The 21,340-nt window shown below is 52.9% G+C and overlaps 2 protein-coding genes and 1 long non-coding RNA gene across 6 annotated transcripts in view; 2 read left to right on the top strand and 1 right to left on the bottom strand.

Annotated features, from left to right (window-relative positions):
- SUCO (SUN domain containing ossification factor) overlaps window positions 1-6,141 on the bottom strand; it is a 38,034-nt gene extending 31,893 nt beyond the window's left edge. The window contains exon 1 of the mRNA XM_083867686.1: window positions 6,023-6,141. Within this exon, the coding sequence (XP_083723812.1) occupies window positions 6,023-6,087 (65 nt within the window). The 5' untranslated portion in view covers window positions 6,088-6,141. The remainder of the gene's footprint in view (window positions 1-6,022) is intronic.
- Window positions 6,142-6,539: 398 nt separating this feature from the next.
- LOC310912815 lies at window positions 6,540-15,781 on the top strand. Of its 4 annotated transcripts, none has more exons than XR_014590723.1 (5): window positions 6,540-6,873; window positions 8,862-9,140; window positions 9,905-10,319; window positions 11,099-11,229; window positions 12,054-12,270. It is a non-coding gene; the product is annotated as an uncharacterized lncRNA (long non-coding RNA). The 4 variants fall into 4 exon arrangements; XR_014590721.1 differs by lacking the exon at window positions 12,054-12,270 and adding an exon at window positions 15,350-15,781 and having other exon boundaries at window positions 6,542-6,873; XR_014590722.1 differs by lacking the exon at window positions 12,054-12,270 and adding an exon at window positions 15,350-15,780 and having other exon boundaries at window positions 6,552-6,873; window positions 9,905-10,202.
- A 354-nt stretch (window positions 15,782-16,135) lies between these two features.
- PIGC (phosphatidylinositol glycan anchor biosynthesis class C) lies at window positions 16,136-17,160 on the top strand. The gene has a single exon (XM_083867665.1). It carries the CDS (start codon window positions 16,178-16,180, stop codon window positions 17,054-17,056), a length of 879 nt encoding a protein of 292 aa, XP_083723791.1. The 5' UTR covers window positions 16,136-16,177; the 3' UTR covers window positions 17,057-17,160.
- Window positions 17,161-21,340: the final 4,180 nt, after the last annotated feature.

Here is a 21,340-nt window from a genome sequence, read left to right as displayed (position 1 = left end):
TCATAGCTGCACACAATGAGATTCCAACCGTTGGTTTAAAATAGGGCTTTCAGCATTTGAAACACTATTAGTATGCAAAGCTTGTAAAAGGAGGTTCCAGGAGAACCAGATACTTTATCAGACTGAGCTGACTGAGTGCATCTCCTCTCCAGCCACACAGGAATCTGCACCCTCTGCCCTGGAGATTGTGGACACATTCCAGTAAGTCCTGAAGGGGCGAAGAAAGTCAGCTCTGAGCCAAGGTATGCTCAGATATCAAACCCAAGAAGACACAGGGAGAATACACTATTTGCTCATGACTGTCCACTCTTGTCCCAGGTTAAACAACTGAAACCAACTTCGTTCCTTGCTTGCAGTGCTCCCAGGGTTACCCCCATTCCCTCCTGGAAAAGGCTGCTGAGATAACAGCACGTTCACAGGACTCTACGACTGTAACAGCCAACAACCTACATTAAATGTGTTCCAATATAACACTGAAATAAACACAAACCTCTTCTTTCTGGAAAGGAGTATCCAGGTGCCCTATTTCAGGCACTTAAAGCAAGGCAGAAGTCACAACCCCCAAAAGGTGTGCCTCTGGAAGCACCCAAGGAACAGTCAGTTCCTGGTGTTTCTCAGAAACAGACTTCTGCAATACTGAAGGAAGATTGCAGCTTATGAGAAGTTCCCCACATTCTCAAACTCTAGTTATTTTCTCTGATGCAAGAGCTTGGGGAAGAGCACACAGAAAAAAACCCACCATAAAATCTGATACCAAACACAAGGACTACAGGAACAGAACAGCCACACACTGTGAGCAAACTTAAGGGCTTTTAGAGTTTGTACTAACATCAAGACTTCCCTCACTGCTTAAATTCATAAGATTGTCCACACAGACACAGCAAGAGCAGTCTCAGAAGCAGCAGCTGCTCTGCACCAACTCATGCTAAAAACCCACCCTCAGTGTAACATAGCAGAGTGCCAAGGAGAGGGATGTTACAGTAAGTTCAGCAACATGAATTTCAGCTTAGATCACTGTAAAGCTACTATCCCCTGACTCCCAGACACGTATAATGTATTTTTAATAGGCTTCTTATCTGTAAGGGATTTCAGCATTATCTTGATTGCCATTTCAAAACCCAGCCAAGCCAATTCATTGCCATTCCTTTGTGCACCTGAGCTAATTTTTGAACTGTTGGAGCCTTTTATTAATATTTGAATCCAGTTTGTCATTCACATCAACATTTTCACTCACCCAAGCTTTGGGATGAGTCTGTCTGTTATAGCAGCTCAGTATTTCCACCAAGAATTACAAGAAAGTTTTTAGATTTACAGTTCTAGGATAAAACTTTTCATGCACACCCTCTCCAGGCAGAGGGCTGTAGCACCTCCAGAGTGAACTTTAAAAGACATGTTCCCATCTTGAAAGAGGCACAGAATTTCCCAAAAACTGGATTAGTAATGAAAACTGAAGACAAGAAAAAAACTATTCTGTACAAGACTCACAATAAGAATATCAAAGTGAAAAAGAACTAAGAGCAGGTTAGAGAAAGACATTTCAGAAAAAGTTCAAATAAAGTGCTCAAGGAAGGCACATTTCACTGCAAGAGGTAAAGTCATCTACACCAACACAGCAACCTCTTGATGGGGCAGAGGCCACTTCAGTACACCATTTGCATAACAAATAAACAAACTTGAAGTTTCTAGGACAAATCTTCTAGAAGAACTGCATGAAAGAAGTTGACTGATTTTCAAATAATTTTAGAAGGTGAAATATTCAATAATTGATTGGGCCAAGCACTGGTTTTGCATAATACACCAGAGCCCCTGCTTGCATGTACCACCTTCAACTTGAGCAGGCTGTAAGCTGGGCAGATTTGATTTTCATTTTTAGGAGTCCAAGAGTTCCAGGGCAGCTTTTGTCCCAACCATAACCACAGAGCAAAGACACTTCCAAACAAGTTACTCCATACCAAGGAACATACTTTCCACTCTGAAATCAGATGCCTGAAACAACAGTTCTGATTATATCAGTGCTCAAATAATTTCATTTCTTCCTGATATAAAATGCTCATGCACAGTGTTTATTTTAGTATCAGCCTTCTGAAGAGATTTAAGTCCACAAGAGGAGAATCGGCAGATAAAATTCTGAGCCCCACTATAGGCAAGTTACTCCTGTAGTCGTATCCAGATCATGAGGGCGCTGTGCTGAAAAGAGGATTTCAATGGTAAGAGGCACATTCCCCAGCTCTACCACTCACAACCTTTCTGCTGTTAATAGACGTGAGCTCTAGGTTTGATCCACAAGCCCATAATGAGCAAATAAAGGTTCCATCAGCAAAAGCTCCACTGGTGTGACCCCTAATGTGATCTGCACAGCTCTCACCTGGGCAGCAGCACACAATGGACCCGGTGGTGTTATCACAGTGCCAGCTCAGCACTGGCTCTCTCAGAGCTCATGTGTTACAGCTTTCAACAAGCACACCTTCAAAACCAGACAGCCCTGAAAATGCAAACCCTAACTAGAAATATCTTATTAAAATCCACATGAGTCTACACATTAATAGGTGTGAATACAAACCAGCATCCCTTCCCACTGTACTTGGCACCCCAGGCTTCATTCCTGGCTGTGCCACTGACCCAACTCAACCTTTAAAACTTTCAGGGTACACTCTCATGGTGGATTTCAATCAGAGCTCCTAGGACAGGGGTTTGCCATCAAAACCAGCACATCTTGCTGCTAAATCACTTTGACACAAGGCATTTCCTGATGCAGGATACTCATAGAGTAACAACTGAAGGAGCCTGAAGTGTATATGCACTGACCCCCATCCTCCTATTACTCACAGCTGTAAACCCATGTAGCACAGTTAATAAAAGCTAAGTAGGTCAGGATACGGCAATGAACTTTCCGAGATAGAAAGACAAATCACTGGATGCATGATTTCTTTATTAAACTCCCAATTAACACTTTGGAAGTGCAGCCTACGGCAGGCAAAAGCTGATGTCAGAATAATTTACTCTTCAAACAGCTGTCACAGCTGGTCTCACTTTAGATAGTTCTGATATCCTACAAGCTTCTAAGCCTACTCCACTTACTCTGCTCTGGATATTGACAAATACAAAGCACTGCAAGTTTTAAACGTATTTATTATATTATGATCCTCCACACAAAGGGATTAACTGGAGCATTAAGAAGATCCCTGAATTCAGGACAACAGCAGCCATTTGTCACGCACAGTGGAAGCTCCAAACTGCACAGATGCCTATTATTTTTGGAACACTACATTCCTGAGCCATACCTCCATCCCAAGTATTTCCCTACAGCCATCCCGCTCTTTTGAAACTTGGAACAATCTCCTTGGCTCAGGTCTGTCAGAGCTGTGGCTGGTCCAACTTCAGAAAGCCTCAAGTATTGATAACTGACCCAAAGAGCATCACGTCCCCTTTACTGAAAAGGCACTGGCTTACAAATCCCCACTCAAGCTTCTGCATTTTTGTGCATCTCCTAAAACAGCCACATTTTAATTTCCAGGAAGACACTTTCCAGCTCAAGTATCAAATCAATTAGTTTTACCCCCACTTGATTTTTACTAATCAGTAAACCACCAAACCAACTTTCTTAAGTGAGCTTGAAAATACATGATGAGAGATTTTAAAAATTTCTATTTTAAGCTTAGTTTCAAAGAAAGAAGCAACAGCTACACAGAAAGAAAACAAAGCCCAGGTTAAAAAAAAAAAAGGTGGGGGGGGGGGGGGCACGAAGTCCCAAGAGCCCCAAGTGTTCTTTCTTTCAGCAGTTGTTTTCTCATGGGTTTTTCCCTGACTTTTGGGGTTCCATTTGATCATCTGTTGACCACCAATAAGGAAAAATTTCTCTACTACTAGCATGAAGGCCTTTGAAAATCACATCTCAAAACAACTCAATTTAAAAAGCCAACATTTATTACCCAAATCCTTCCATTTGCCATCTGAAGTTTCTTAACTACCAAAGTGAATAAAGGTGCTGATTTTCTTTATAGTAAAAAGTTAAATAAATCACAGCTTACCAACCTCTAAAGTCCACCAACAATGCATGAACCAACAGACTTCAAGACTTTCTAACTACAACTCTGACATGACTGCTGAAATTAAACCAGATCCCAATGCCATCCTGCAGACAGGATTTCAAACTCTCTAATGGGAATTCATATTGAGACAGCAGACCAGGAAACTGGGGTTGCATCCCTCAACATTTAAATTAATCCACTGGTTCCTAACGAAAAGCAGCCAGTGAGCAGGGTCAACATACAACGTGAGCCTTTCTTTTTTTAAACTCTAAAAAGTTTGGGGTACTCCAATGCAAACTCTGAGATCAGTTAAGACACGGCTTGAAAGAACAATTCCTTTTGCAGAGTAAGAAAAGGAGCTCTGTTTTCCTCCTAACCACACCAAAGAAGAACACAGAAGCTGTCAGAGATTTACAGAACAAATACATTATTCCAACAAGATAGCTGAACCTGATATTCCTTCATTAATATGGAATTATCCTGAAAAAAAACCCAAAACAACCTGAATGTTTTCACAAAATCAAGTCCTGGTGAAACAGCAGACTAAGAACACGGAACAAAAAAACCAACCTGACCACCTACTGATCATTAAGCTAAACCCCTTCCGCTAATAAATTACCTGGAGGCAGGAACAGATTACCAGCCCTCAAGGTACTCTAACTAAGATACAAAAACTGTTTTCCTTACAGGAATCCTAGCTATACAACTAAAACCTGCTGCCAGAACAAACCTCAGTGTCCAGGGAATAAAAGCAAAGCTGTATGGAGACAGTTATGAGGCTCACAGCTCACCTGATCAAACCCAAACGGCCAGGAGGTTTTGAGGCGTTTTTTTTAAGTTTTGCTAAATGTAAACACAGCAACTGAGTTTTCAAGCACTTTTTAGATTAGCTTTTTGTCTCCAAAGCCCAAAAACGTGATGACACAAACCAAAGCTGCTTCAGGACTGTCCAAACACAGTACACAAGCATCAGCACCAGATTTGCAACTGATTGTGTAAAACAGAGATGCCTGGGCTCCCACTCCTCACCCAACTGTGAGACAAGCCAGAACTTCAGGATGATTTCTTTTTTCGAGCAAACTATCTGAACAATCTACAGGAACTGTACTGTAGTTACACACCAGAGTGTGACCATTTCATTTTCAATATTTGCAGTTTGCTGTTCAAGCTGGCTATCAGTTCTCAAACAGTGACTCACCAAGTTCAAAGAGGGCCAAAGTTTAAGAAGGTTGGAAGTTACCATCCAGAAATACATTCTACTAATATTTGTATTCTGGTAAATGTCATCTCTTAAAGGAAGTTTGAAAAGAAAGTAAACAGGCACTGCTAGAACAAAGTACAGTTGAGATAATCACTACAAAAAACACTATCAAAGGCATAATCAATGCAAGGCAAAACTAAGAGGTTTAACTTTACATTTGGGTTAAACATCTGGTTTAACTTAAAACTACTCCTGACAGACTCAGAAAAAGGGTTTCAAGAATAAGGCACTGTGATCTTTCAGAGGACAATGCAGGAGCTCAGCCCGAAACTGGGAACGCAAGGATGCCTCCGGTAAAAGCGCACAGAGGCAACGACACGCACGTAACTCCGACCCTCGGCGTGCGGTTGGAATGCCGGGTGACTACGGCCGCTCCTGGCAGCGGCAACGGCCCTGCCGAGAGCTGTCACCTTCCCCAGGGGAACGCCGCACAGAGCACATCGCGGGCTGCCCACAGGGAAGCGCCTCAGCTCCCAGGGCTGCCCGAGGAGGCCGCGGGGTTCCCCTCGCTGGAAGCGTTCAACACCCGCCTGGACGGGCTCCTGTGCCGCCCGCCCCGGGTCACTCTGCCCGGGCTGGGGGCCGGACCGGATCATCCCCACAGCTCCCTTCCAACCGTACCGATTCTGTGCCTGCCCAGCGCCGCATCCGCGCCTCCCAAGCCCCGGCGCTCCGCATCCCGTCCAGGGAGCGCTGCCCACCGCGGCGGCGGGACTGAGAGGCCGGCACTCACCAAAGCAAAGCGCAGAGCAGGAGGCAGGAGCCCAGCGCCAGGGGCCGGCGGGGCGGCTCCCTCATCGTCTCCCCCGTCTGGCTGGCGCGGCCGGGGCGAAGCGGCGCATCCTCCTGCGGGCAGCGGGAGCGGCGGCGCCGGGACGCGCGGCGAGAGGAGCTCCGGGGGATCGGCCGTTGTTGCGCACGGCCCCTCCCCGCGCGCGCGCGCGGCCGTTACTGCCCGCCGGGCCGGGCCGGGCCCCCCGCCCCGCCCCTTTCCCCGCCTCACGCGCTGAGCTGGAAGGATGCGCGTCACCCGCTCCAAGCCGCCAGCCAATGGCCTGAGCGCTCCGAGGGCCGGCCCCCGCCTCCCTGCCCCGCCGATTGGGCGGCGGGCTCGCCTCTCCCCGCCCCTCCAAGGACCCCGCTCTGTGAGGTGTCCGCGGCAAACAAGCCGTTAAAGGGAAATCGCCATAGTAATAAACGATGGCTAGCGGCCAAACCACCGGCCGCGAGGCGCTTGAGGAGCGTCGCTCCCTTTGTTTCCAGGGACGTTTCAAGCACCGGCGCTTCCAAGTTACATCTCTTAATTTTATTTTTTTTTATTTTGATCAGGCTTCTCTGTAGATTGCCGAGCGCTGAGGCCCGCAGAGGGAGAGCCGCGCGGGGGCTGCCGGGAGTTGTAGTTCCAGGCCGGGCAGGGTCGAAGAGCGGGTCTCCGGCCGCCATTTTGCGGCCGCCCGTGAGGGGCCCAGCCTCACCCCGTGCTCGTGCGTGAGTCCGAGGTGTGTCAGCGCACATTTATATCCGTCGTGGGAACGGGGCCGAGCAGGGAGTGCTCCTGGGAGACGCTCAGGGAATACAGCTCAGGTAATACAGCCCAGGTAGCGTCTGGGACAGAAGAGAGGAGCCTCCCCTGGCACGGGACCAGTAGAAAAAAACCACCCGTTGTTACCAAAACACTTTCGTGGCTTTTTGTGGATAACCCGGCCCAAACCTGCCCATCTGCAGCGTTGGTTTTCACACTGAGGCAGGAAAACCCTTCTCGCGGCTCACTCCTGCCAAAACCACCTTGAGGACCGGGATCCCGGTGACGGGAAGCGCGGGGGGAGCAGCAAGGCCCGGCCCGGGGAGCCCTGCACGGTGCAGGGGTGAGTCAGGAGCGTGCCACGCTGGAAACGTGCACATGTCAGGACTCTGAACGAGGAAGGACAGCTCAGCCCGGAGCGAGGGTGTGAATCACGGCAGTCCCAGCAGCAGCAGGTCACAGCTGCTGTTTTTCCTACAGCAGCTCCAGCCTCATTACCCGGCCCTTACAGGGGTGCCATGACTGGAGTCAGCCAGCAGTGGAAACCTCTGGAGAGCCTCTGTGTCTGTTCTTTCCCTGATTGTTCACCCTGTAACTTTGTGCCTTTGTTAACAACTGGCACTATGTGCCCTTGTGAAATTCCCAGAGGGGTGGGAGCAGCAGTGCAGGTCCCGCCGAGCTGAGGGTGCCCCGGGCCATTTGCCCATCCCAACAGCACAGCCTTGGCTACAAAGTGCATGCTGGGGATGGCCAAGACCAGGGCATCCATCCGTGAAGCACTGGAAATTCAAACAACTGCTTATGTGGCTGCTGGGAGAGCTGGTAAACATGCATTAACCCGTTGCTGAGCACTGCCAGCCAGAGCTCGGCCTCAGCTCTGCCACGGGCTATGGCTGGGCCTGTCTCCATTGTCAGCCCATTGTGCTCCCGGGGCAGGAATTCCTGGAGAGGGCTCTGAAGCCACACTGGCTCAGCCCATGGGGCAGCTCCCTCCTGGCACAGCTCTCACACGCTGTGATCCCCCTGGCAGTTGAGGAGTAAGCACAGCTTACACTAAACATGGCCAAAGAGCTGTCACAGAGGACACATCATTACAGGGGAAGCTTTACAGTGCTGGGATCCTGGAGGAAAAGCCCCTTTGAGTCTGTCCCCACCAGGTATGAGCATCCCCCAGAAGAGCCTGGATCAGCCAGACAGGGTCTTCTGTCCCCACCTCTGCCACACCCACATACCAGTGCTGGCTGGGCTCGTTTCTTAACCACTGATGAGTAATATGAGTCGAAAAACGACAGATTACCCAATCTCCCAACTAGAGCCCCTAACTAACCCAAAACCCAATGGCCTGTGGGATTACCAGGGAGCAGCTCTTTGTATGGGATTCTCAAAACGTGCTGCATTTTTGTAGCAGGGTTTTTTTGCTTGTTCTTTGCCAAATTTCTCACGGAAAACCCCAGAGCGAGGCGAACTGGTGCAGTTCCTGTGAAGCCCTGGGGCTGAATTTGAGCTCAGCCTGCATCCCTTGGGCAGGGAACATCACTCTGCTGCCCAGGAATAAAACCTGGGATGTGGTGCTTGGCCCCTCAGGTAGGGAAAGCTGGAGGAGGCCACCCAAGGGGCGCCTTCTAAGCAGCAGGAAAGAGAAGGTGATGCTGTGTAACCTGCACAGTGATGGGGCAATGCTTGTCCATTGCACTCCAAGAGGCCTGGCTGTAGAGTATGCCCCAGAGATTTGGGCATTTTGGGACTGACTTCTGGAGAGACACCTGATCCTAGTGTACACCCTGGGGTTTTGCCTTTCAGCACTTGGCAGCATTTGTTTGCTGCAGTGGCAAAGGCTTCTCTCCCATTCATCCCTATCTGCTCTTTATAAAGGCTTCTTGTTTTCCCAAGTGTTGCTTTTTTTTTGCTTTTTTTTTTTTTTTCCCCCACATGTGATTTAATTCACTCAAACTCCTTCCTCTTCTGACTATTGATCTTGGCTCCTTACTGGTTAAAATAAAGTAAATCTTTCATAAGCAGGTTCTGACAACACAACTTTTGTTCCTTCCAGACACAATTTCCTGTTTAATTTCCTGGCTGTTTCTTACTTGGTAAAGGAAAAGCTGTAAATTGCAAGATTGCTTCAGAGACCTTCGCCTGACTTCAGATGAACCGTTAACCACTTGCAGGAGAGAATCCAGCAAACCAGCACAAAACTTGTAAAAACACCCTCAATTTCTTTTATATCTTCTGCCATTCACACTGAAAGGAAAGCTGTGCCAAAAATAAAGGTTGGAATAATTTTCCTTGGAAAAATCAAACAGGAGCAACTCCACCTCCAGCTGAGCAGGTAATTGCTCTTTCATCACTCAGCAAACTGCCTGTGACACATGGGCTGTGCCTCTGTGGCCCCAAATGTGGACATCCCCCTGCACGGGCTCTGATTCCCACTCCCCACACTCCTTTAAATCCTGGAGGATCCGGAGGGTTCCCGTGGTCACAGCGACCACCTGATCCAACGGCACATTCCTGCAGGTGGGGTCACCTGAGTGCTCTGTGCAAGGAGCCTGCTCAGGGTAATTAACGTGGTCAGGGTTAATTAACGTGGGCTGGCGCCAGGCGCACAGGGACACGGTGACACCCGGCTGGGGCCGTGTGACCTGGTGCCACTGCTCAGATCTCCAGCCAGCAGCCCCAGCCCTGCCCCAGAGAGCCCTGAGTTCTGGCACAGGTGGCACAGTGCCACAGCTCCCAAAGGCAGGATGAAGCCAGGAGCAGCTGTGACAGCCCCTTGGGCAGCTCCTGCAGGGCACAGACAGGTACAGGTCTCTCCACCTGGCTCTGAGCCCCTTCTTTAGTGGCTCAACACCTGGAAGTCAAAGCTTTATGTAAGATGAAGAAAATTAATTGAGGTGAGGATGTCACTTTGGAAAACATTTGTATTTTGGTTTCTCATTTCATGTGGCTAAATTTTAACTTTGCCTAGAAACAGGAGATAAAATGGTTGCTCCAGCAGAGGTGCCCAGGCAGGGTACAGCAGGAAGCTGCAGCCTCTGCTGGTCCTGTTGCAGAGCCACAGAGCCTCTGCATGACAGCAAACACTCTTTCCTACAGCCAGTCCTTGGGAATGGATGGAAAACGGCTTCCTGAGGAAGGATCCACCTTATCCTAACCTTGGCTGGCAAGTGTTCCGGGCACAATTTCAGCAGCACCTTGGCCATGCTGTGACACTAGTGCAGAGCCCTGGTGCTGGAGAAGACAAACATGCTCAGCCCCTGGGGAGCTTCTCTTGCCATCTGATGGAATGGGGAAATTCCAAAGGCTACTGACAGCCCAGACACAGAGAATCCAAATTAATTCTTGCTCTTAGGATGGAAATGTGGTGTGGGGGCTTGCAGTGGGATGAACCATGGTGAGTGCGTTGGTGTCCCTGGTACTTCCCAACAGCTGCTGTCTGAGCCTTCGTGGGAAAAGAAAAATCAAATTTCACTGCAGAAACCGAGAAACAGCAAAACTTCACTATGAAAGTGTAAAGCTTTTTTCAGCCTTTATTTCTGGGAGGACAGCGTGGGCTGAAGCTTCCCCTTCCCTCCTCCTGCTCTCCCTGGGGTGAGAGGAAGGGCTGGGAAAGCACCTGGTGCAGCCCGGGGCTGGATTCCTCCATGGCCCTGTGCAAATCAAGGCCACGACGGGGGATCCACAGGCGCCGGGTGCAGCTGCCAGTGCAGCTGTGGCTTCCTCAGCACAAACCCAACCCTGAGACACTTCCCCGGGGCTGGAGGGTGCTCAGAGCCCTGGGCAGCACTGCCAGGAACACGGGAGGGTGGCACAGCTCACACAGGAGCAGCAGCACCTCTGCTAGATCTGAGTGGTGGGGATGAGGGACACAGGGAATGCCACAGGCTCAGCTGCTTCCCTTCCTATTTCTGCCTAAAAATAAACTAAATTCCCCCTGGCTCCATCCCCTCCCTGCCAGATATTTAAAAATAGGGAGAGGGATAAGGGGGTTGCTGGCCGCAGGACTGTCACTCCTCAGGGACTCACATGCTCCAGGGAACAGGCACCCCCTCCCCGCGGTGTGGGGCAGGACAAGCTCCTGTTGCAGGGAGCACTGCAGGTATAAAACTCTCCTCAGCCCCGACATCACTGCTCTTACCGAGCACTGGGGCCCCTGCTTGCAGCTCCAGGTAGATGCTCAGGGAAGAGGGCAGGGAGGGCTCCTGCTGTGAATATCTCCTGGGAAATCGCTGTGTTTCCAGACTGAGGCCATGCTGTGTTTGAACAAAAGCTTCTTTACTTCTTTACTAGGCAATTGGGAAGGTGAGCACAGAGGAGGATCCTCTTGCTGCACGCCAGGCTGGAACAGGGAGTTGCAATCTCCAGGCAGCAACTGGCAGAACGAGAGGACACAGTCTCAAGCTGCACCAAGGGAAATAGAGGTGGGATATTAGGAAGAAGTTTTTTACAGAAAGAGTGACAAAGTCCTGGAATGGTCTGCCCGGGGAGGTGGTAGAGTCACCATCCCTGGATGTGTTTAAAGAAAGACTGGATGTGGCACTGGGTGCCATGGTTTAGTTGAGGTGTTGGGGCTGGGTTGGATTTGATGATCTTGGAGGTCTCTTCCAACCTAGTCATTCTGTCATTCTGTGATTTTGACCTGTGCACACCAAATTTTTCCCTAGTTACATTTCCTAGAAAACCCAACAGTGTTTGCATACATGGTTTCATGCACTATCCCCCTCCCCATTTATAGAACAAAAATATCTCCGTGACAGACACTAAAAACCTTGTTAGAAGCTCTGGGTCCCTTCACACTTCCTGCTCTGTATGCCAGAGCTGCAGGGGAAGGGAAGTGGCTGCTGTGTGAGGCTCTGGGCAGGGTAGAGTTGGTGCTGGGGAGCTGCCCTGTGGCTCCAGCCACCACCCCCCTGGGGCACATTCCTTTTACCCTCTGGGGAGTTGGGTTTTTCAGTGTTTTGCCACCTGCAGCTCTTGATGCCTTTCCACCAACTGTGGAAGAACTGGGTCAGCAGGTCACATCCCATCCCTACACTACACAGTTAGGGCTAAACAAGGGCGGACAGATGAGAAACCACTTGGCAAAGCTTTGGTTTGGAGCCCCAGCTCTGCTCTGCCAGGTCTTGGAGACACCTGTGTGGACCATAAGACCCTCCTTATTCCTAAATCTCAGTTTTCACCTTCCAGCTTCCATGACAACTCAGGTTCAGGTCCCACAGGTAGGTTTTATTATATTATCCCCAAGGTCTGGTTTCCTCCCTGCATCTCTGTGTTCGAGATGTGCCACATACGGCTGAAGGTCGAGCTGAGCTTCCCTGAGCAGCTGAAGTTTGGACTCATTCCACCCTGGAGCACCGTGCAACTGGCAGAGCACATTGCTGATGTCATTTTTGCCTGTAGTTTCCTAGGGGTTTTCTTTTTTAAAGGAGATTTAAAAACAAAAACCATCTTTACTAGGTGACAGCCTGACCCCAATGGAGTTCCCCCACAAAACAGGCCCCGCTGACCCAGTGCCCTGAAGCTGGCCAGGCCCTGAGCTGGGCTGGCTTGTCCCTTTTCCAGAGCCCAGATTGGGTGGTGGGGATTATTTTGCCAAAGGGCTGCAGGGATCCATGCTGACCGTCAGGGAATGCCAGGAGTGAGGGAGCTCAGTTTCACAGCCCCCCCACATGCTGTGTGTTCCAGAGGTCACATCCCTGCAGGCATGTGTCTTTCCACATCATACCCCTTCTGCCCCAGATCCTCAGCCTTCCCATCTTAGCCCCCTGCAACAGGCTCAGCAAATCCCAAACCTTGCCCTGCCAGATGCCAGTCCAGTGTGGGCTTCTCAGGCCCAATCCCAGTTACCTGGGCTGCTCTGCCCAGCTCTGAGCAGGGTTTCTCCAGCAGCCTTGTTACCTCCTCAGTTCAGCTCAGGAAATCTGACCTGCACACAGGGAAGGGAGAGCTGGAGCAGCACCAAACTCCTCCATGTCCAGGCCCTGCAGGGCTCCCAGGGCAATCAGCCCTATCTTCCCCAGTATCCCTCCTCGGGGCTCAGCCTAGCTGCAAGGCACTGGGCTGCTGTGTCCCAGTCTGTGCTGGAGACTGAATCCAAACAATCCTTAAATAGGTGATTGCAGGAGACCAAGCACAGCCTGTGTCATGGGGCCTTTTAAGGCAGGAGAGATCTCTGGACATGGAAAAATGCGGCAGCTGGAGCTGCGCCAACCTCCCCCCTCCCTGAAAAACATTCCTGTGGAGGGAGGGTTTGGCTCCAGGGGCAAAGGGGGATCCATAGTTGTGCCGTGTCATTCCTGTGGGGTGACACACAGGGATACAGGGGAAGAGCCCTGTCTGAGGGACAGGGAGAAGTGCAGGATCCATCCTCATCCATGTAGCCTCAGGCCAGCTCAGACCTGAGCAGAGTGTACTGTTCAGTTATTTTGAAGCCTGTTTCTGCAGCACAAGTGATGATCCCTTCCCGAGGGGAATCAGACACACCTGGAGGCAGCACTGAGGCAGTGGTGGGGGTGCAGTGCCTGCCATACTTTGATACTCAAATATCTCCAGTGGAGGGCCACATCAATCCCAGCTATTTCAGTCCCAGCCTGTCACCTTTTCCTTCCAAACAACTTTAGCAGTGTATTCCAACATTCAGAGCTGACAGACACTAAACAAATCTGCAGTGGGGTCCCTTTGCAAAGGGGAGGGCAGAGCCAAGCCTCAGCATACCCCGAGTTTGTAGTGCCATGGCACCCAGCTCCTCATCCCTGCATTTCAGCTCTCAGCCCTCACCATCCTACAACCTCTCCAGAGGCCAGTGGCACTTGGGGACACATAACTGTGAGGTGAGGGAGGTCTTGTGGCACGGAACCCAGAGTGGGAATTTTGATGCTTACAAAAGACTTTTGTATTCTTGACCTTAGCTCTTGGTTATCCCTGCCAGGAGGGCTCCCAGGAGGGCTGAGGGATGACTCTATGGCACAAGGTCCCCTCTGAGCAGCAGGGCCGGCCGGTGATGGTGACGTGTCAGGTCCCGTGGCAGGTCCCGCCGGGACAGTTGTGCAGGCAGGAGAGTCCCTGCCCTGCGGCAAAGTCTGGGCCACCTGAGCAGGGCTGAGCTGCCCTTTGCACCGGGGGCGGTGCCATCATACGTGGCAGTCACATGCTGTTCCCTCCCAGCACCAACGCAGCAGTGGCAGCTGCTGCGTCCCAGACCCTGCTGGGGTCTCCCAAGCACCAGGTGGGAGTCAGGCCCTGCGGGTCTCGGCACTGGGCTGGCATTGCCAAGGGTGCAGAGCCAGCGCCAGACAGATTCCCCTGTCCAGCTGGGCACCCCGTGGGGGCTCCAGGTGCTCTGCTGCCATCTCCCAGAGGGGTTTTACTGTGCTGGCATCTCCCAGAGGAGTTTTGCTATGCTGGCATTGCCCAGCATGGCTCAGGAGCGCTGTGAGTCACCGACCAGCCCCTGCCTCCCACCTCTCCCTGCCTCCAAAGGGCACTCTGCTGGCCCACAGCAGAAGAGATTTGAAAGGGCACACAAAGTACCCTTCACCTCTATTCTCTCCACTCCACTGGGGTTTCTGCATGGACTTGACCACATGGAAGCAGCCTCATGCTTCAGCCCAGCCTGCTCTTCTTGGTCGGCAAAGCATCAGAGATGTGCACAAGAGCTCAGAGCCAGGTTGCAGCAAACCTGCTGTCACCACCCACAGTGAGGGCACAACATGCTCATGTCCATGGGAGGTGGCATTCCTCTTCTATGGTGGTCGTGGCACTTGTCACAGCAGCAGGAATGGCATTCTGCCCTTCCAGTTTTCCTCCTGCATGCCCCAGCTTTACTCCATGACTTTGGGAGAAGGACATTTTGTTCAAAATCTCAAGTTCTCAGGCCCTGGGCACCAAGGCAATGCCAGCAATCACAGGAGCTGGCAGCACTCCCTGTCCCTATGGGCACTGCCTTGTGCACATGGAGGCACGTGCATGGCTCTGTGCAGAGTCTGGGGCTGGGGGCTTTTAGGGAGGGCAGCTACAACTGAGTCCAGCTCCATCCTGGCTTGGAGCCTGCTGGCATCACCCCTTGGCACAGGGTGAGCAGCTGCTTCTGCCCTGCTGAGCAAGTGCAGTGACATGGGGCTGCGAGGTGGCACTTTTTAGATGTCACTGTGGTGTGGCTCAGCCTGAGGCCCCCGCAAAGGCACACCAGCAGTGTGGATGTTACCTGGTGCTCTGCACGTATCTGGATGAGGTGGGATCTGTTTGGAGAGTCTCCCGTGGCAGGCTCTGGGGTGAAAACAACCCACAGCTCTTTGCCTGTTGCTGCTGTGACAGCAGGGCTGTGAATGCCCCTTCCCACAGCACAAACAGGGCACTGTTTGGGGCTGTGTGCCCCGTGCCAAGGCCTCTTGGGTGAGGCCAAAGTAAGCAGCTCCTCAGCAGCAAGCACCTCTCTGGGCTGGGAAGGCTCTGACCTGAGCACAAGCAAACACAGACGTAGGGAAAACACCTCTGGCCTCTGTGAAACCTCCCTTAACATGCCCCTGTCCCCTTGCTGCGCAGGCTGAGTCCCTTTGGTGTGGAGATGGGCAGCACAAGAGATGGATGTCCCTGCAGAGCGGCACCTCTCCAGCCCTGCTTTCGTCCTCTTGCTCCACTCTCAGGCAGGACAGGACTGAGCTGTGAGCAGGCAGGAGCTGCAGGGGAAGGGTGCCCTGTAGCATCACACCCACATTCCTGACCGGGCTGCTGGATCCTGGTTTGGCCAGAAAAGCAGGTGCCTCACTGGACCGGGACAGGAGTGGGGCTTGCAGCACGGGCTGGGGTCATGCTCCCAGCAGCAAGGCTGGGCACGCATCAGGATATCCAGGCACAGAGAGGCCCTGGCTAAATCCCATCGGCCGGCTGTGGCCTTCTCGGCGGCTGCCTTCGGGCTGCAGGAGAACAGCCCTTCGTCACGGTGCGGGACCATGGCAGAGCATCCCTCCTGCCCGTTGGGCCGGCCGGCTTGCGGGGCCGGGCAGAAGCGAGACAGCCCCCAGCACACATTGGCAGCAAGCCCGCGTGAGAGACAAGGACTTGTGGCTCTCGGCATGAGCAGATCGCAGCACGGAGCCGCGGTGTGGCCTCAACCCGTCCCCAGAAGCTGCTGAAGCTCCCAGGGAGCGGGGAGCGCAGCTCGGTGGAGACGTGACCCGTGTCAGGCGTGGCGGTGCCCGGCCGTGGCCCCCGGCACCGTGACCCGGCCCCGCCCGTGTCCCCGGCCCGTGTCCCGCGGCTCCGGCCGGGAGGTGGCGCCCGCGAGCGCCCCGGCGTCCCTTGCGCCACCTCCGGCAGCGGCGGCGGCGCGGTCGGGCCGGGGCTGTCGAGCCCCCCGCCCGTCCCGGGGCCATGGAGCCGGTCCCCGGGCGGCGGTGGAAGAAGGTGCTGTACGAGCGCCAGCCTTTCCCCGATAACTACGTGGACCAGCGGTTCCTGGAGGAGCTGCGAAAGAACGTGCACGCCCGGCAGTACCGGTACCGGGCTGTCGTCTTCCAGTCGGGAGCGGTGGTGCAGCAGTTGTGCAGCGTCTGCGTCTTCGCGCTCACCTGGTGGTACATGGACGCCGGGATGCTGAGCCCGCAGGGGCTTTTCGGGGCGGCCCTGGTGTCCTCCTTGCTCGGCTACGTCCTGTTTGACGCCGTGGACGGCGGGGCCGGGCGCTGGGCGAGCGGGCGGACGCGCTGGGCTGACCTCAAGAGCACATTGGTGTTCACCGCCTTCACCTACGGCTTCTCGCCGGTGCTGAAGACGCTGACCGAGTCCATCAGCACGGACACCATCTATGCCATGTCGGCCCTCATGCTCCTCGGTCACCTCATCTTCTTCGACTACGGCGCCAACGCTGCCATCGTGTCCAGCACGCTGTCCCTCAACATGGCCCTCTTCGCCTCGGTGTGCCTGGCCTCGCGCCTGCCCCGCTCCCTGCACGCCTTCGTCATGGTCACCTTTGCCATGCAGATCTTCGCCCTGTGGCCCATGCTGCAGAAGAAGCTGAAGGCCCGGACGCCGCGGTGCTATGTGGGGGTGACGGTGCTCTTTGCGCTGGCGGCACTGGCGGGGCTGGCCACGGTCTCCAGCGTGGGCGCCGTGCTCTTCGCCTCCCTGCTTCTCGCCGTGTCCTGCCTCTGCCCCTACTGCCTCATCCGGCTCCAGCTGCTCAAGGACAACATCCACGGGCCGTGGGATGAGGCTGAAATCAAGGAGGACCTCTCCAGGTTCCTCATGTAGGCCTTGCTCAGGGGGGCCCTCTGCTGTGAGCAGTGCAAAGGTCCTGGCTGAGGGACAGCCCTGTGGGGGAGGACACCTGAGCCAATAAAGTTTCTGACACAGCAGCAAGGACACTTTGTGTTCCCTTCAGGATCTGTTCCCAGACCTGCCCTCTATGGGTTTGGTTTGGAAGGGGCTGAGCCCTGCAGCACAGGCCTGTGGGCAGGTGGGGAGTGCTCAGCTCTGGCCAGGCAGACCCAGACTCGAAGCTCAGGGGACAGGGGGATGTGCCCCACGGAGTCCCCGGCCCCAGGGCCCTCAGGGTGTGCTGGGGACTGCCGGCACTCCCCGGGGAGGGCAGGGCTGGCTGTGGTCACTGTGGGCAGGGGTGCTGATGGACCTGCAGGGCCGGGCACGAGGGGGGCTGGAACGGGGGCAGAACCCCCCCCTCACCTGCACCCTGGCCCCTGTGGTTGCCAGAATAGCCTCACACCGCTGGCAGACACCACACTGCCCTAAATCCCTTAGGAGATGGGGGGGATGAGAGGGCATCGCGCCTTTCTCTCATCCTTAACCCTTTTCCAGAGGCAGATCTGGCCTTGCTGCAGGTCCAGACCCCGAGGCAGAGGGATGGAGCTCAGCACAGCCTCCCATGGCTGCACACTCACCTGCTGGGAAAGCGGCACGGCCCGGGGAGGTCCCTTCCGACCCCGTCTGTCCGGTGTCCGTCTGTCCGGCAGCGCTCCCACCACAACAGAGGGCGCTCCCGGCAAACAAGTCCCGCTGGAGGACAGACAGCCCCGGTGCCGGGACCTCCCCGGCGCTTTCTCGTTCCCAGTTCCCATCCCTCGGCAAGCCCAGCCCTGCTCCGGCCAGCCCGGGGAGCAAAGCCCTCCAGAGCCGGCACCACAAGAGGGATGCCCACACCTGCCCCAGCCTCATCTCTCAGGGCTGCATTTGGCATTACCCCGGTGTTTAGGAAACTTCTTTTGGAAAAGCTGCAGGAGTGCAGCTTTCTGCTCGATTTTCCCCATCCCAGCGAGCAGGCGCTTTTCACGCGCTCCTTGGGCTTTCTCGGAAATGAGCAACCCTCGGCGGAGTCCCTAACACCTCCAGTACTTTGTTACTGCTCTTGCCAACTCTTAAATGTTGCTCTTGTCGTCGTGGTAACGACTACATCTCATTTTGTTTTTAATTAAAACCTGGAGCCCGTGCTCAGGTCTCTCAGGGAGCACAGAGTAGCCAGATGCTCAGAGTCAAGACGGCCTTTTTTAGCTCTGCAGAAAGGAGGCTGTTTTTTCACAGGGAGGTTTCCCAGAAAGCTGCTCAGTGACCCCGATGTCCCATCTGACACGGGGCTAATGCCAGTGTAACACTGCCATCCCGGATTCACAGAGCAAGGGTACAGGGGCAAGACTGGAATGTAAATCAAAAATAAATCAAATCTCGTCTGCTTGGCCCCTGGCTGTCACAGCAGAGGCTACAAGAAAGCAGAGTTTCTCTTGCACACACTACTCCATGGAGGAATATTTCCCCATAAACTACTTTTCTCAAATTCACACTGTCAAAACCAGCTCTGGGCTAGGAAAACTGCAAGCATTGGCCACTCAAACATTTCAGGTGGTGCAGATGGGCACAGGCTGCCACCTTCTCTTCAGCTGCAGCAGGGACCTGTGCAGATCACCCATGTGTAGACCTGCAGACTCTGATGCAGGAGGCTCCATCCACCAGCTCCAGAGGGATGCAGACTGTCCCACTCAGCCCCAGCTCCTTCCCTTCATCTCCTTAGAACGAGTCCTAGAATTCTAGGATTAGACTAAAACAGCCTCAGTCCTTGCCGGGAGACCCCCTGGGGAAAGGCTCAGCCCTTCCCTCACCTGCCCACCCTCAACTGGGAAACGAAAACAAAACTCCACAGCCTGGATGCACAAAGGGACCTTGAAGGAAGGAGGAATGCAAAAGGGAGCCAGGGAGAGAAGAGGATGAGACACAAAGGGCAGGCAGGGTTTCCCTAGGACTTCCCTAGGACTTCCCTGACCTCCTCCTGAGGACACGTGCTCTGCAGTGCTGTTGCTATTTAAGCTGCTGTATAAACGGCCATTATTGGTATGTCTGCATGCCTGAGGTCAGAATATCCTCTACAGAACAGGAATTTGGATAACTCTACACTCATCCAGTAAAGCCGGATGCCCTTTGGGCATTTGCTACCTGAGCAAACCTCCACTGAGACCCAAGAAATGGGTCTTTGGCTGTTAATGCAATAAATGCTTCCAACCAACCGTAAGGAGTTAAATGGTCTTTTGCATTCCCAGTTTCTTTCCCTTAAGGGTCACTCCACTGAGATCAGTCTTTCCATGGGACATTTTCTTTTGATTTGAAGCTGGCCAAATGTGAGTAGCTGTGAAGTGGCTGGGGCTCAGCCTTGCTCCTGAGGGAGCTGCTGACATGGGCCAGCTGGAATTCCCATCTCCAGCTTTGATGCAGGGAAGGGCCAGTGTCAGCCACCCACATCCTGCTGTCAGGGGGCCACGTCCCTCCTCACGTGGGGGACTGGACCTGGGAAGCCTGCAAAGAACAAAGCTCGACTCTTTGATCAGGAAACCAAAATAGGATTTTGGTTCTAACCCCTCCACTGCCTCGTCCTGTCACTGGTCCAGCAGCCTTGTCCTTCTCCCCTGACCGCAGAGCCAACACCAGGGCAGGCTGCAAACAGCACAGATGAGGTGAAACAGTTCTTCAAAATGTCACCCTGAGAGCTGATAAGAGTGTGCCAGGGGTTCCCAGAACACCTGCTCCTGTGCCTTTCTACTTGAGAGATTTTAGAAATGGGTGCCACAAACCCATGGAATCTGGAGTCCTATTTTCAGCAATACTTTTTACCAAATATTTCATAAGTTAAAGATTTGTGTGGGGGATTTACTACCATAAAATGCTCCAAGAAATCAGTTTGTGTCTTCCAGCCTAATGCATGGAGGCCAGAGGGCAGCTGGGAACTCAGCAACAGCTCCTGGCTGGGTGCTGTGGGCCAGGCCATTGAGTAAAATAATACCATCCACCTTTTATTTGTTGTTGGTACCATTCTGTAGCAGAGGGATTGCAGGGAGAGGTTCCCCCAGCAGAGAACAGATTTTTGAACAAACCTGGAGAAGTGAATCCTAGTTGTTAAGTTCAGCCTACCTTCCTTTCCCTTTTACCTGAGGCACAAGCAGAACCAAGGGCTAACAGGTATGAACACTGCTGCCTCTGTAGTAGTCCTGAAAGTGCACAGTTCCTGAACTCTGCTGAGGTGTTTCTGCCTCAGCACCTGATGGGTTCCACAGGTGAAAGCTGCAGCCAACCTCAGCTACTCCATTCTTGGGACAGTTGTTTTCCTGGAACTGTAGGTCTCCATTTCTCCCTATCTCAGGGTGCTGGGAAGCACCTCGCCCAGTCCCAGCAATTCCTAGTTTAGCACATGCAGTTCAAAGGTACAGCAGGGTGAGGTGTTTTCCCCACTTTTTACTACACTGTTGCTGTTTCTCTCTCCTGCTCTACTAAAAGACCAAGTCTAAGTGAGAAGAAAGAAAAATGTCTGGAAGTGTACCACTTTCTGGGCTTAAATCCCCTTCTATTTTGAGCAAACTCAGTGTCTGGTATTTACCAGCTCATGCAGGTGGTTCAGCAGCTCCCTGGGTATTTTAGAGGTCAGCAGGACCTAAATCAACTACCCAGGTTCAGTGAAGCTGCGTCACACCAGGCTTGAAAACAAGCACGAGCTGGGTGTCATCTGGCCCTTCTGCACACACAGAGTGACCTTATCCCCTCCCCTGACCCCATCCCGAGCAGCAGCACTGCAGCTCCCTCTCACCATCACTTCCTCCTACTCAGGAACAGCTCATTTGGGCCCCTGAAACACCAAGCTGGAGTCCAATGCCCAGTGGTGCCTCCAGACTTACCTGCATGGCTTCTGGGAAACCCCCTTTGCTTTCCTGGGAGGAAAAATAGCCAGTTCAACCCATCAGTTTCCCTTTCTTCAGACTGGCTCTTCATAGGCTTCTCTGGCACCCAAAACAAGCATATCATCGAAATCCCAGATTTTATCTTTCCCACAGGGATGGCCACATTTGGAATCCCAGAGGTAGCTGGGACTTAGAGCTACTTACAGCTGTTTGAGCTCAGATGCTCCAGAGAGGTCAGCTTGCAAGGAATTCAGAGGTTTATCTTGAAGAAAATGGTCACAACAGCTGCAATTTATTTATAATTGTGCAGATTAATCAATCTAGAGACTGTCTAGAGACTGCTGCAATCTTCTCCTTCGAGTTTCCG

Source organism: Zosterops lateralis (assembly GCF_965231275.1).
Source record: "Zosterops lateralis genome assembly, chromosome: 9".
Lineage (NCBI taxonomy): Eukaryota > Metazoa > Chordata > Aves > Passeriformes > Zosteropidae > Zosterops > Zosterops lateralis.
Note: the sequence above shows the minus strand (reverse complement) of the source record. Positions and strands in the feature narration are given on the sequence as shown.